Source organism: Ruditapes philippinarum, unplaced genomic scaffold, assembly GCF_026571515.1.
Source record: "Ruditapes philippinarum isolate M1 unplaced genomic scaffold, ASM2657151v2 ctg7457_1_1_1_1, whole genome shotgun sequence".
NCBI lineage: Eukaryota > Metazoa > Mollusca > Bivalvia > Venerida > Veneridae > Ruditapes > Ruditapes philippinarum.
Window position 1 is genome coordinate 1 of NW_026858560.1, and position 15136 is coordinate 15136.

The 15136-nt window shown below is 32.9% G+C and overlaps 1 protein-coding gene across 1 annotated transcript; it reads left to right on the forward strand.

Annotated features, from left to right (window-relative positions):
• Window positions 1-1107: 1107 nt before the first annotated feature.
• LOC132753586 (dynein beta chain, ciliary-like) lies at window positions 1108-13374 on the forward strand (the record flags this gene model as incomplete). Its single annotated transcript, XM_060744070.1, is given in 14 exon segments — window positions 1108-1287; window positions 1631-1791; window positions 3604-3796; window positions 4436-4672; window positions 5044-5321; window positions 5913-6060; window positions 6567-6672; window positions 7211-7490; window positions 8354-8555; window positions 9572-9777; window positions 10275-10411; window positions 11088-11211; window positions 11711-11991; window positions 12262-13374. Coding segments are annotated over 14 exon segments (3134 nt in total), but the record flags the coding sequence as incomplete, so codon positions are not given.
• Window positions 13375-15136: the final 1762 nt, after the last annotated feature.

The following is a 15136-nucleotide window of genomic DNA, read 5'->3' on the forward strand; positions in this document are numbered from 1 at the left end:
TACAATAAAATAATTTTTAATCTGTTCTTTTTGGTCCGAAAATAAACCTTTGAAAAAGTCATGTCCACAAACTTACACGGAAACAATTTATTTAACATTATATAACCTGTATATGAAATATCAATATTGATTCAGTCTAACTTTATTTAAGCTGTATATTGATTCAATCTCACAAATTTATATTAACATTGCACACAAAAATTGAATTATGGAAACTACAACAGTTCTGTAGTACATAACCATATTAAAGAATGGTAGACAATCGGGATTAAAGCTTGATAGGCAAGCACGAGTTATTTTTCTTGTTTCCCCTACTTTCAAAAAATAACGTGTAAGAGTTATAAATGATTTTGTAATACAATTTTTCAAAAGCTTTGCGCACAGACTTTTCAGCTTTGCGCACAGAGTTTAAGGCAGACATGTGAAAGCACATTGTTTATACTTTCAAAAAAAAATTACCAGAACAATAGGAAAATTTTGAGATTCTCGCTACAGCGATCTCAAAATTAGAAAAAATCGGTCATTTTTGAGCTAAAAATAGCACATATTTAAAGTTCAGTAGACCGTGACATGATTCTGAGATCAATTAACCTGTTGATTTATTGGTACTCTACAATTTACGTGTACTTGCAGTCACTTTTCAATGAAAACGGAGAAGATATACGAATAAAATAAACATTTACAAAGTTGATCCTGTTAGTAAACAGATAAAATTTTATAACGGCTATGGGTTATAAAAATGATAACGTGTTTAAGTTACACCCCTGACTGTTTGAATAAAATAAAAATGCATATTAAGCTCTCAGCATTGAAAAAGGGGCTTAACTCTGTTGAAACATATATCACTATGATGAATTTGTTATATCTTTTATACAAGAAAACGTGTTTTCATCATTCAACATGAAATAATCAGCGATGATCAATATAACAAAACTGTTCATCATTTAAGAGGATTGTATACGTTTCATCTTAGATTCAGAATGACAGCAACTTTCTTGACCACAATAGACATAATAAAAAATTATAAAATGAAGCAAATTTCATCACAAAATTTTATAGCTTTAATACATGTATGAGAAATAAAATTTATATGATGTTATATTTTAGAGACACGCCCTGGCTCTACAGAAAGTAATAAGAGTACTAAAGAGAACACGTCCAAGTCACCAGATCTCGGACCATTATCTGAGTTCCACCAGCTTCTCTTATTGAGAATGCTGCGTCCTGACCGACTCCCTGTTGCTCTCGCGAAATATATCAACAAGTACCTGACACTGAACCTACCTGGTATGTATAAAACAGTATTCGTGAGTATAAAATAGATTCGAGAATGTTTCAATAAGTTATAGCTTCTGACACAATCAAACTAAAATAAATTGGTATAAACTAAACTTTAAAACAATATTTTTCAGAATTTAAAAAAATGCAATTTCGTGTCTTGCTAATTGGTAATATTTTGGAGCAATTGTAACATGTTAATATTTTGGAACAATTTAACAACAACAAAAATCGAAGTATCAAATCTTGAATGATCATTCTATTGCTTCAGATACGATTGATTGCAGCATAGTATAAAAGGCTTGTAATAATTTTAATGCAGGTGATAATTGATTCTATATTATTTTTACAGATCAGATAGAGTTTAATCTACAAGACACACTACGAGACTCTCGCCGTCATCTTGGAGTTCTCTTACTACTACCAGAAAGTTTGTCTTCTATAAAATCACAGCCTGTAACCAGGTTAAAGATGACTCATCCACCAGTAGATGTGCTCTTCAAACTTGCTAAGGTATTGTATTTAACCTTGAAATACTTGCACCAAATTATGACTTCTTTATGTATATTACTAAAGCTATATGCCATATATGTTTGATTTGTCAAGGATGTCAACTGAACTTTTGTATCTTCTCTTTTTAGTCCCCTACCGGTTTACCGGAGGGGACTTTAGGTTTACCCTCCGTCCGTCTGTCCGTCCGTCCGTCAGTCCGTCCGCACTCACAGGAGAGTAATTATGTGGCTAGAGGGACAATAGGTAACTGTTCTTTCTCTTTGATGTCATTCATTCCGTAATGCTTTTATGTGGCTATTTTCTTTTGCGTGGCTAAAAAGAACAATAGAGAGAACAATAGAGTAGCCACATAATTACTGTCCTGTGAGAACGTCCGTCTGTCCGTCCGTCAGTCCGTCCGTCCACAAAACTGGATCCCGCGATAACGCAAAAAGTACTGATAATATTTTAATGAAACTTGTTATATGGATAGATGGCAGTATGGAGATTATGCACGTCTTTTTCTTTTCTTCCTATGTTGAAAATTCTGGTTGCTATGGCAACAAATAGACTGAAAATATGGCAAATTTTACACATAACCTGGATCCAGTGATAACACAAAAAGTACTGAAAATATGTTTATGAAACTTGACATATGGGTAGATGGCAGTATGGAAATTATGCACATCCTTTTCTTATCTTCCTATGTTGAAAATTCTGGTTGCTATGGCAACAAATAGACTGAATTTCAAGATTTCTGGTTCTAGTTTTTAAGTTTTCTCACTATAAGTTATTTATTTCTTAAGGTATTTTCTTCAAACTTAAAATATAAGTTGCTTGTCATCAACCACATCATATGTGACAAGGTTTACAACTCTAGCACAGAATTTTTCAGAATTACCTCCCTTGAACTTTAAATTTTCATGAAAAAAACATTGTTTTTTTTTTAATAACTTCTTTTTCTGAATGTATCTACTTCAAACTTCATATAAATGTTTCTTATTATCACTCAACATTAAATTTTGTGAGTGTTCAATACTCTAGCAAGACTATTTCCAGAATTATGCCCCTTTTGAACTTAGACTTTTTTTTGAGAAATTGGTAATTTTTACTCCAACTTCTACAATCATGATAGGATTTTAGAAATGTTATATTTTGATAACAGGGATGTTTAAAAAGTAACTTTAGAGTGTCTTTCAGTCCGTCTGTCTGTACATAAAAACTGTTTCCTGTGATCACTTTTAAAGAACTTTTTCAACAAATTTACTTAAAATAGGAACCTAAGTGAATGGCCCTTCAGAATGTTGCTTGGGCTCTTACCGGTAGGGGACTTATGGATTGCTTGCAATACTATGATAATTGCTTGTTTTAATATGACATGTGTTATAGCCACAACATCACATGTCTGTAACTGTTCAAGTCCCTCACAGCTGTGGGTTCAAATCCAGTCAGGGGCCTTGTATTATTTCATGTGAGGAAGCTATTCAGCTAGCTCATGGAAGGTCGGTGGTTCTACTCAGGTGCCCGCTTGTGCCTGAAATAATGAACAAAGGGGCAACTGAGGTCTTCCCCAAACAATGAAGCAATAAAGTTGCCATATGATCTTTATAGTGTCAACAAAACAAAAAAAAGATCTGTTATTGGAATAGTGAAATATGTTTTTGTTTAATAAAACTGTTTTTGCAATGTTTGTATTTTTGTATTAATTGGCTGAATGTTGTTTTTCTTCAAAACAACAAATTGAAAAAGCTGATTATAGTGTAAATATGATCTCTTTAACAGAAGTCTTTATTGCAATTAAATACAGTAATATTTTGACCAATTCTTTAACAGAGTGAGAACGTGAATGTAGAACATGTACGTATTGGTGAAGGTAGTGAGGTGCTAGTAGAGGAAGCTATAGACACTGCTGAGAAGAACGACGGCTGGGTCGTTATTGAAGACCTACATTTAGCTCCTGAAAAATTCTGTAACCAGCTTAAAAAACATCTCATCCGTGTAAACAGGAGCAGAGAGAAGTTGAGAGGTTTGTATGTTTTACTATTTTATGACAATAAATAAGAGTTTGATGAAAGTTTAGAGTATTAAACAATATTTCAGATGTTTATGCACAGGAGTGTCTGCTTTTCATTATGAATTTGTTATAAACATGTTTAGTGTTTTCCCCTTTGTATTAATTTAAATGTTTCTTGTTTATACGAAATTGTTTTCACCAAGAAGTATGAATTTGTTACAAACATGTATATTAGTGTTTCACCGTTTGCATTAATTTGAACATTTCTTGTTTATATGAAATTGTTTTCATCAAGACTACAGGTTGTGAACTTGTATCAACAGAAAATATAAGCTTGAAATTGAAAAATCTCTTGACTTTTCTCTTAACCGGCTGGAACTGAAAGTAATTCGCTTTTGCCACCTCCATGAAATCTGTCAAGTCTCTATCAGTTTTGATATTTTGCTATTGAAATCCCTTGAACTTTAAATGGACTGTTCCAAATTCAAAGCAGGTCAAATCAAATACATGTATACAAAATGACAGCAGGTTAAGGGTTAATATTTTGTAAGATAAGTGTCAGTTAGTTTACTACTCTTCACAATTTTATGTAATTGAGATTATGTTTGAGCATTCTGTCTTATTTTATAACCCTTCAATGTCTATTTATAGCAAATAATCTAGAGGACCGCCAGAAGACGAGTAAATTCTGTGTTTGGATCACGAGTGAGCCGAGCGCCAGCATACCAAACTTCCTGATTCTCAATCTTCACAAGGTGGCCTGGAACCATATGACCATGGATATCCTAAATCCTGACGTGGCTGAGACAAATACTGAATCTGGTGGAGACGGTGGGGAAGCTCCACTTGCCATCAACTACAAGTCTCCACAAACATATCTACATACTGGTGGGTATCTTAAACTCTGCTTATTTCTATGTTCATATGAGTCCAAACTCTTGAATTATCTTTGTTTTATTAAATGATGTGGTCAGTGTCTAAAATGATTTTGTTCTTGCCTGACATTAAAATGTAGTTGTAAAATGAAGGGTGAGATGTTTGTTCCTGGAATAGGAAGATGATGTATTTTTTGACGCAGAAGGAACATTAACATTTTATACATAAATTCTTGACAGAAAAGTTGTTGAAAAGCTTTGTATTGGGCATAATGATAATATTACAGTTAAATAAAAAAAGTAGATTCAATAGCAGATACTGATTTTGTTTCACTGATTTAATATATACAATGTTCTTGTATATTCATATTGTTTTCATTTCAGCCATTGTGTCAACAATGAAACAGGTGCCAACAAAGGTTTGGGAGTTAGTCTTACAGGAGCCCCAGAATATCAGGAACATTGCCTTCTCTATAGCTGTTATACAAGCCATGCTTGTTGCTAGGCAACTGTTTGGTGCCCAGGGACTCAGTCAGTATTATCCATTCCGGGAAGTTCAGACCGGACAAGCTATGTTGCTGGTTCTCAGCAGAATGTTGAGACCAACTGATGAAGATGGAGGGGAACCAAACAAGGAGAAGTTAACTCAGCTTGTTACTCAGGTTTGTGTAGTATATGTTTATGCAGTAAAACATTCATTTTGACTCTCTTTTTTTCAAATGAAATAGAATATATTGAATGAGTGTAGGTTCAATACTGAACTTAATGAACAGTTGAATAAAATTATATTATGCGAGCCTCTGAGGAGCCAAATATTATTTTATTCAAGAAGTTCAATAAATTCAGTAATGAACTTACCCAAATTAAATATTCTATTTATCACATACCCAAAATAAAGACTGTTTAAACTGCTAAAGAATAATTTTTGACATGCCTATAGTGTAACACTTACATTTAACGTGTCTTTAATCGCAAATACCATTTTTATGTAGTCGCAAAATCTGCATGGTTATGTGAAAAAAATAGATTATACAAATTTGGAGGTTTTGCATGTACCTGCCATTAATGTGAATGAAACATATTTCAGACTAACTCTTCACCAAACAAGTCAGTAGTTCTAATGTAAGAAAATGTTATATTTTTAGGTTGAATTAAGGATCTCAGTGGAGTTCTTTTAAACAAGAAATTTCTAATGTAAATTATAGGCTATAGATTATCACCACAGTTATATAAGAGAATGTTTATTTGTATAGGTGGTATATGAGAATACAGCATATAGTGAGTTTGATCAGGAATACGTGAAGGCTCTAGTCAGAAATGTTCTACATAATGTGTACACTGACTCCTCCGGAACACTTGTCCTTGGTACCGTCGCAATCCCTACACCCCCAGCTAATGTTGGTAAGTTCCTTGTAGTCATTTACGTTATCTTAGGTGTACTTGTGTCCAATAAGTTTATTCAAGTTTCCATGTTCAATTTGTTTTGGAACAGACCATATGGGCCATGGAAAACGATGAAAGTTGCTACAATACAGCTGCATCTTTATATAGTCACCATATAATCTGGTCACCATATAATATTAGGTGTTGGTTTGACTTAAACGGAACTAAAAAGAAAATAAAAAAAAATAAACATTTAAAACCATGTGAACACTGAGAGAACTTGTTTTTTCCCTAGAGTATAGTGTACATTAGCCAATAGCCTCACGGCTGACAGCAGCTGATTCCACCCGTGCAGCCAGTGCAAACCATGGCTTGCACTATTCGCTATTCAGTTATTACATACATGTATTTTGAAATGTTCCCTAAAGATAATAAATGGTTTTGCCCAGATTGAAAGATGGACAAGTCAATTTGAAATATTTAGCGTGATAAGTGTGAATAAATTGGAAGATATTATGTTACAGAGCCAAGTGAATATGCCTGGTGGTATGAGAAGAATGTAGATGAAGAATTTACCATGTCTGCTTTACAACTTCACACCAGCGTGGAGAAAGAGGCCTGTGTTGCCAGGTGAGTTAGTAATCCAATCTGTGCTCGAAAAGTTGACTTGAATAATTTGTTTTTGATAAAACTTGATTGTAACTAGGTCTGTTATTTTATATATTAATCTTTTTCAATTGATCTTGCTAGTGTAAGATAGAGAAAACATAGTAATTAACTGATATTAGGTAAACTCCTTAACTTGTTGCCTGCAGGCAACAAATGATTCCACCCATGCAACCAGTGCAGATCAAGATCCGGCAGTTAATCCATGCCATCTGGTCATGGTCTGCACTGTTTGCTACTCAGGCAGTTCATTTTTTGCAATTTTCTGTAGAAATGATGACTGGTTTAGCCCAGATTGAAAGATAGACAAGTCCATTCACAATGATAAGCATTTTTAGGTTAAATAATTACACAGAAATTTTCCACCAAAAATGTTGGTATTGATATATTTGTATGTCAGAACATGACAAAAAACCAGGAACAATTTATTTATGATACATGAGATTAGTAAGTATCCTTTTATACATTATGAGTTCATTTATGCCATTCTTCTTTCTCTCAGCTCAACAGAGTTTATTTCTAACATGGACCACATGTTCGAGACACAAAACATGGAAGCGGGAGATGTTTCCACAAGCAATTCAGGTGTTGTAAATCTTAAACGTCTCAGATCCTCCCTGGATATCTGCCTTGAAGATTTACCTCCCTTGTTGGAGCTTGGCCAGATACCAGATTCTGTACAACAGGATTACAACTTCCCATACCATTGTCCCAGTGTGATCTCCATAGCAACTGCTTCAAGCACAATGATGCCAGAAACCATCGGTTATGTCCTATTACAGGTTTGTTTGATTGCTGGTTCCTGTATCTTAGTAATATTTCTCCCCCTTGGCTATTAATGGACATACCTGTATTTCAGGATCTGATTGTTATATTATTGAAATGAATGATCTAGAGGTGCTTCTACTGTATTGAATTCAAGAAAATTTAAAGAACCATGTAAAATTTATAAAAAAATGTGGAGGCTAATACAAATGCATGTACATGTTAAATCAAAATAAGCAATTAATCATTTAAGTCGACATAAAATTAGATATTTAATTTTCCTTGTAAGATTATTTTTTCATAAGACAACTATGTACAATATATTACAAGCTGTGACTTATCGCATGAACTTTTCAATTATCACCTTACCATCTCCAAATTCAGTCAATTTATTACATGCTTTTCGGTGGTTTATAGAAATATATCAGTGATATAAAACTGGTAATTTCACTGTTTGAAACAGTGAAATTACCACTTTGATAATTTCACTGTTTTGAATTTAAGCCCATTACGTTGTTTCAGTGAAATAATAGCGTTCACAGTACTGGGTACCAACTTAATAACGTGACGTCGTAAATGACGTCACGTTGTATTATTATTTGGCGTGCTTTACATTCAGTATTAGGTTAAATGTCTTTTTAAAACATTTAATTTACATATAATAAAAAGAAAATTTGTTAAGTTTAGTGTAAGATCCAAATATAATTCATCTTGTGAACACCAAAAGTTCATAATTCACTCGTGGCTGCGCCACTCGTGAAATATACCTTTTGGTGCTCACTCAGTGAAATATATTCCAATCTTACACTGAACTAAACAAATATCCTCTATATCTCATTGTATTAGAAGGTAATAATTAATGACATATTTTCTATTCTAGGAATGTTTATGGCTGAACTCAATACTCTGTCATATAAGAGAACAGATTAACAGTTTACAGGAAAGACTTATGGGCGGTCAAGAAGCTCTGCCTAATGTATACATGACCACTGTACTCAGTTTACAGGAAGAACATGTACCAGTGTCCTGGGTTCATCCTAACTCTCAACCATGTACACACTCACTTGTTTCCTGGTTACAAGGTAAGTTATGAAAATGTTGATCTGATTTTCTGCCTTAGGTTAACTCTCTTGATATTTTCTTGAGTAATGTAAATTTTTACCAAAGTATTTCTCTTGTATTATAGACATCAAATATTACAAAATTTGCCAAGTTGTCAGCCTGTATTTATAGAAATAATGAATTTTCCAATTACCAAACTTTATTACATGCTTTTCGGTGGTTTATAGAAATATATCAGTGATTTAAAACTGGTAATTTCACTGTTTGAAACAGTGAAATTACCACTTTTATAATTTCACTGTTTTGAATTTAAGCCCCTTACGTTGTTTCAGTGAAATACCAGCGTGCACAGAACTGGGTACCAACTTAATGACGTGACGTTATAAATGACGTCACATTGTATTATTATTTGGCGCGCTTTTCATTCAGTATTAGGTTTAATGTCTTTTTAAAACGTTTCTTTGCATATAATAAAAAGAAAATTTGTTTAGTTTAGTGTAAGATCGAAATATATTTCACCTTGTGAACACCAAAAGTTCACATTTCACTTGTGGCTGCGCCACTCGTGAAATATACCTTTTGGTGCTCACTCGGTGAAATATATTCCGATCTTACACTGAACTAAACAAATATCCTCTATATAAATTTTTATAGACATCTAAAATTCCAAAATTTGCCAAGTTGTCAGCCTGTATCTATAGAAATCATGAATTTTCCAATTACCAAACTATAAATTTTTATAGACATCACAAATTCTGAAATTACTTAGGTCTAGAGTCATAAAAAAATTCTAAAATTTCCAATTGCCAAATTGTCAACATCTACCTATTTATATCATAAATTCTGAAAATACCAGTCTATCAATTTTTATCTGAAGTCATCACAAATTCTAAAATTGCCAAATTGTTACCTTTTACCTATTTTCATTACCAATTCTGAAATTGCCAAGTTGTCAACTTCTATCTTCATTGTATTTACATCACATATTCTGAAATACTATAGGTGACATGTTATGTTATGATTATTATTTTTGTAGACATGCAGAAGAGATATGACCAGTTACAGTCATTTGTTAAATACGGAATGGTGCCAACATTTTCCGACGGTCAGATGGGAGAAAATCCTGTCATTGGTCACGGTAGACTGACCAAAATCTGGTTGGGAGGTCTCGTCAACCCAGAGGCTTTGTTAGCATCAATTAAACAAGAGAAAGCAGTGGTTAGCCAGTGTAATATTGATGATGTAAGTATGATATTCATTTGTGAGATATGATTTACACTTCACTTAGATTGTTTAACCTTTAACAAGCTTAATTTGTGTAATGGAGTTAGGCCGCTTTGATTGAAGACTGACCATTGGCATTTAAAAGGATTTTTACAACAAAAACCTAAAGTTTGCAACATTATGAAGTCTCCTTTGACTGCATGGATTTGCAGGCTGTGTGAATGAGCCTTTTCCTAGGGTTTAGGGAGTGTCATAAGCATGTCTTGAGAATAGTATTGGCAATATTATTGTTATATGGTAGTCAAATGTGATATAAAGGGTATATAAGAAATTTCAAAAAAAACCTGCTTGAATTTTATATTAGTTTATATAAATGATATGTAAAGCACACACACACATAATCCAAAGTGTTAAAGATGTATTAAATTGTATTATGCAGGTAATATCTTTTTACCAAGTGATTATATGTACATATACTGTTATAATTTATGAATATTTCTTATTTTAATGACTAGATTGTGTTTGAGTGTGTTGTCTTGGATACAGACAATACAGCAGAATATGATATAGATGAAGGTGGAATGTTTATAACATCAGTATATCTACAAGGTGCATCCTGGGACTACGATAATGATTGTCTACATGATGCCAGGTACATGGTTTATATCTCATATGGCAGGGTTTCAAACCTTAGTCTTCTGGTAGAAACATGTGACAAGTGCAGACCAAGGTCATTCAGCACATCTGTACTGTCTGATCATAGTCTTCATTGAATGTAATCAATACATAATTTGAAAAAGATGAATGGTTTTGTCCAGATTAAAATAAGAACAAGTCCAATTAAAGTTTTTAGTGTGGTAAGGGTAAAGTTTATCTGTGACAAAGACATTGTCAGTTTTAATTTTAACTCTTACACTGCTGTATTTTTAAAATGGACATATCCCCCCCTTTTTTGAATTTTGAATTATCTATAGTGAGTTTTGGGGCTTTCAATAAGTAGATGAAAATATAACAGTGTTTGATTTGTTATAGCCTCAGCATATTAACCACAGTATATAAACAAGTCTACTTCCTGTTATCACAAGTAAGGTACAAGTTTAGATATATATAGGCTCCCAAGTAAGGTACAGTGATCGAAAGTAACTTGTGCTTTTACTTGCAAGTCAGGGTACATGTTAACATTGTGTAGAAACTTTCCATTTAGCTTCATTAATGAAGGAAGAGCTTGATGGCCCCTCTGTACTACATGTATTTACTAGCTCAAAACAATATTTGGGTAGCTTTGTTTGTCTTATACCTATTTCATGTATTTTTTATAATAATTTTAGCTCTGCACTATTCAACATACCAAGTATATACCTAAAGCCAGTACTGCGTGCAGAATCACCTGACCCAGAGACACAGGAAAATAGAAACAAGAAAATTTACAGCTGTCCCGTATACATGAATAGGGTATGTGAAGTCATCTTTTTATTTTCCTTAAAAGCTTGGTTTCATTAGGTTGATACTTTATATATTTATTCAATATTAATGTAGATGGTATGATAACTGAATACTGACAGGAAAAGACTATGCAAACTTTAGCGATTTGTATGTATAGACTTGTTCTGTTTTGCATTAGAAACTGTCTATTGTTATTATTCATATCTAGATTTTACTGCAGCACTTTATTAACCCTTTACCTGTCCGAGCTGTAATTGTATTACATAGAATTTGCCTGTGTTAAGGTCAACATAACATCAAAATATTAACCCAAACCTTAAAACAGAAGTCCTTCAATACATCAACAAGCTTCAAATTTCACAGATACTTGCTCCTTGATGAGCAGTACCAAGAAGTTCAATTTAGAGTTCACATCGTCTTTAAATGTTACTCTTGTTTTATTTTAAGCCTATAAATATTGACATATTATAATAAGGAATACAACATGGAGTTCATTTTCTGTTTTCAGAGCAGGCAATATGAGGTAGTACAGTTACAATTAAACTGTCCACCGCCTACTGACACATGGCACCTCAGTAGAACAGCTCTCATGCTTGATGCTGGTCTACCTGAAGATGGCGTCAAGAAGTCACGCTCGTACTTAATGAACCTCCGAGCAACCACTATGATGCCGACTGAAGAGTCCGAGGAGGAGTCTGAAGAAGGTGACGAAGAGCTTGAGGAACTTGAACCAGACGAGTCTGATACTGAAGATGTTGGTCCCTCAGAACCATCCCAGTTATCATATAGGTACGCATTGATTTCTTTAAAACTTGACTTGAAATTTGAGCTAAATTATAGGGATTTTGTCGTAAACAAGTTTGGAAATCAATAAATCAGTGTATATAAAAGAAAATTTGTTAGACCTTGATAATCATTCTATAGGTTTGCTCAGCAGCTTTCCTATTTTTTTCGAAATTTCTTTCATAGAAATACATGTATCTTTGCAAATCATCTCTTCTTTGTTTTGTGTGTGTAAATCATGGCAGACAACTTATAAAAAAATTTACTTTCTTTCAGGCCTTTAAGTCCAAAAGCTCCACCACTTCCACCAGGACTTGGTTTATTACGAGAACCACCCATGGCTGAGGAACCAGACTCAGCCAAGTCAAAGGAAGGTAAAAGATCACCAGCTGATAGAAAAACACCTACTAGAAAAACACCTGACAGAAAAACTCCCACGAGAAAAACACCATCTCGCACGCCACCACCAAAAACAACCCCGCCAAAAATATCACCAAGAAAAACACCACCACCAAAGGGTGATAGAACACCTACATTACAAGCATTCCCAGATGATGATAAAGAAAAATCAAAAGAACAAACAGAAACAAAACAAGACAGACAAAGTCCAGGAGGACGCATGTCTCGAGGCTCCAAAGGATCTCGAGGAAGACTTTCACAAGCCTCGAAAAAAGTAAGCGGTGATATTGATGCAGAAGATGAAACAAGACCTTTCTCACAAGCTCATGAGGAACCTCTAACTCAAGTGGAGATAGAAACAGAGGATGGGGCTCAAGACACAGATAGAAATGAAAACAGAGCAGAAACTCCGGCAAGTCAGAAAGAGGCACGAAGGGAGGGAACTCCTCAAAAACAAACTGAAACTGATCAACAATAAAACAAACTTGATTTATAACTGATTTTATGTGGTTATTCTTGGAACTGTTCAGGGTTCGTTTGATTGTATTGTTTATGAGCAGATAATTGAATATGTTCAACATAATTGACTAATTGGTTAAGAGTGTGTCTTTTCTTTTTTGAAAGTCGATTTACTTGTGTTTAATCATAGGAGAGATTTGACGTTATATTGACAAATATTGTAAGTTAATCATCATCTATTGTTATTCGAATGTGACTGTATCATATTTTGATCTTGACTTGATGTTGATACAAATATGAATACCATATCTATTGTGTATATAGGATACTGTGCTATAAGGACAACTGCCAAGGTTTACACGAGGAGCTTTTTGCTGTGCTGATTTTGACATTCACTTTATTATAGTTATTTGATAATCCACAAAAATGGCAAATATCCGTCCAATTTGTTTCTATATAATTATGCTCATAAAAAGTCACATTCCAAAACATTTTTCATATATAGTTTTAGTTTTCACTTCACTTAGGTCTACAGTATTAAAGTTGACATTGAATTCATTTACAGATAAAAAACTTATGATTTTGATATTTTCTTATGATATAATTGTCATGTTTTCATAGTTTTTGTTGTGAAAGTTATAACAATGTCTTTTATTTTAAATACATGCATGTGGTACATCTATTATAATGAATTTTAATGTATGAATGATCTTTCGGGGAAAAAAAAAGAATTATATTTAAGATTTCTTAATTTCAACAATTTACAAGATCTAAAAGAAAGTATCCAATCTGTTACATGTACATGTGCATAATAATAAATTGTTAATGTTGATTTTGTTAAGATCTGTCTATTGTTACTGCTGAATATTTTATTGTTTAAAAAATTAATTTACAGGGACTGCTGATATTTTTATTGCTGAATAATTTATTATTGCTTTAATTTACTGCTGAAATGTTCATTGTCTTCAGTTTTATTTTAAAGGGGCATGCCTTTAAAGGTATAAAGTGGTATTATGGTGAAGAAAAATATTGAATACTTCTATTTTTATAATTGAAAGAAACAAATCTAATTGCTATTCTAATGAATTATTTCAATGTCTTGGGGGTAAATATATTTTACTTGCAAAATATAGGAGACCAAACACTTTATCTTTAGTAACAAATGTTTGTTCAAAAATTATCCAATGCCTTAATGAAGAACACTGTCAAGAAGAAAAAATAAGTTATTATCTCGTTTTAGAGCCATCATCCTTATTTTATAGAAAATGTGTAAATATAGGCTTATTTCAATTTGTTATATAAACTATTTTAATATACTTATAGGCATGCCACTTTAAAATGAAACAACTCTTGTTTGACAATGATATATATGCAATATGCACATTTCAAATGAACCAAAATATATGCAATATGCACATTCCAAATGAACCAAAAACCCATCTATTCCAAAAAATAACATATTTTTTTTAAATTCTTTATATGCTTCTAGAGAATGAAAATAATTGTTTCATTAAAAATGTAAGCAATAATCATAATTCAAATGACCTGCTTGTAAGGTCTAATTAATACAAGATATTAGCATAAATTTCGACATGAAATAAAAAATGTGCCAAAGTAAGATCTATACTTGTAGGGGATATCTACAGGGATTTATTTATAGAATATATATACAGAATTGATCATGTTTTCAGTTAGATGATAACTATTTATTACTTTATATTATCCTGATGTGATATTAATGATAATTTATTTTTGTGTTAGAAATATCTCTATTTAGATAAGATATATAATTTAATGTTTGTTAAATGAATTAAAACATGAGGAAACAAATAAGTTGTTGAGTTTTGATAACAAGAGGGCCATAATGGCCCTTATATCGCTCACCTGCAACCTTTCTGACAAATTGTCAAGACATTTGAGCTTAAAATGTATCCTTTTGAGTTATATGTTTTTCCAGATTTGGTCTGTGTGACATATATTTTACTCCGGATGACCCATATTCCAACATGAGCTAGAAATTATCAAAACAACCTTTCTGAATAAATTCCAGGATATTCAAGTTGAAAATGTAACCTCTCGAGTGTAAATAAGGTTTTTCCATCTTTGGGCTATGTGACCTAGATTTTGACCCCAGGTGACCCATATTTGAACTTGTGCTAGAAGTAGTTTAAACAACTTTTCTGACATATTTTCAGGATAATATAAGCTGAATATGTTACCTCTAGTGTTAACAAGGTTTCCCATATTTTCAGTATGACCTGGCTTTTGACCCATGGTGACCCATATTCAAACT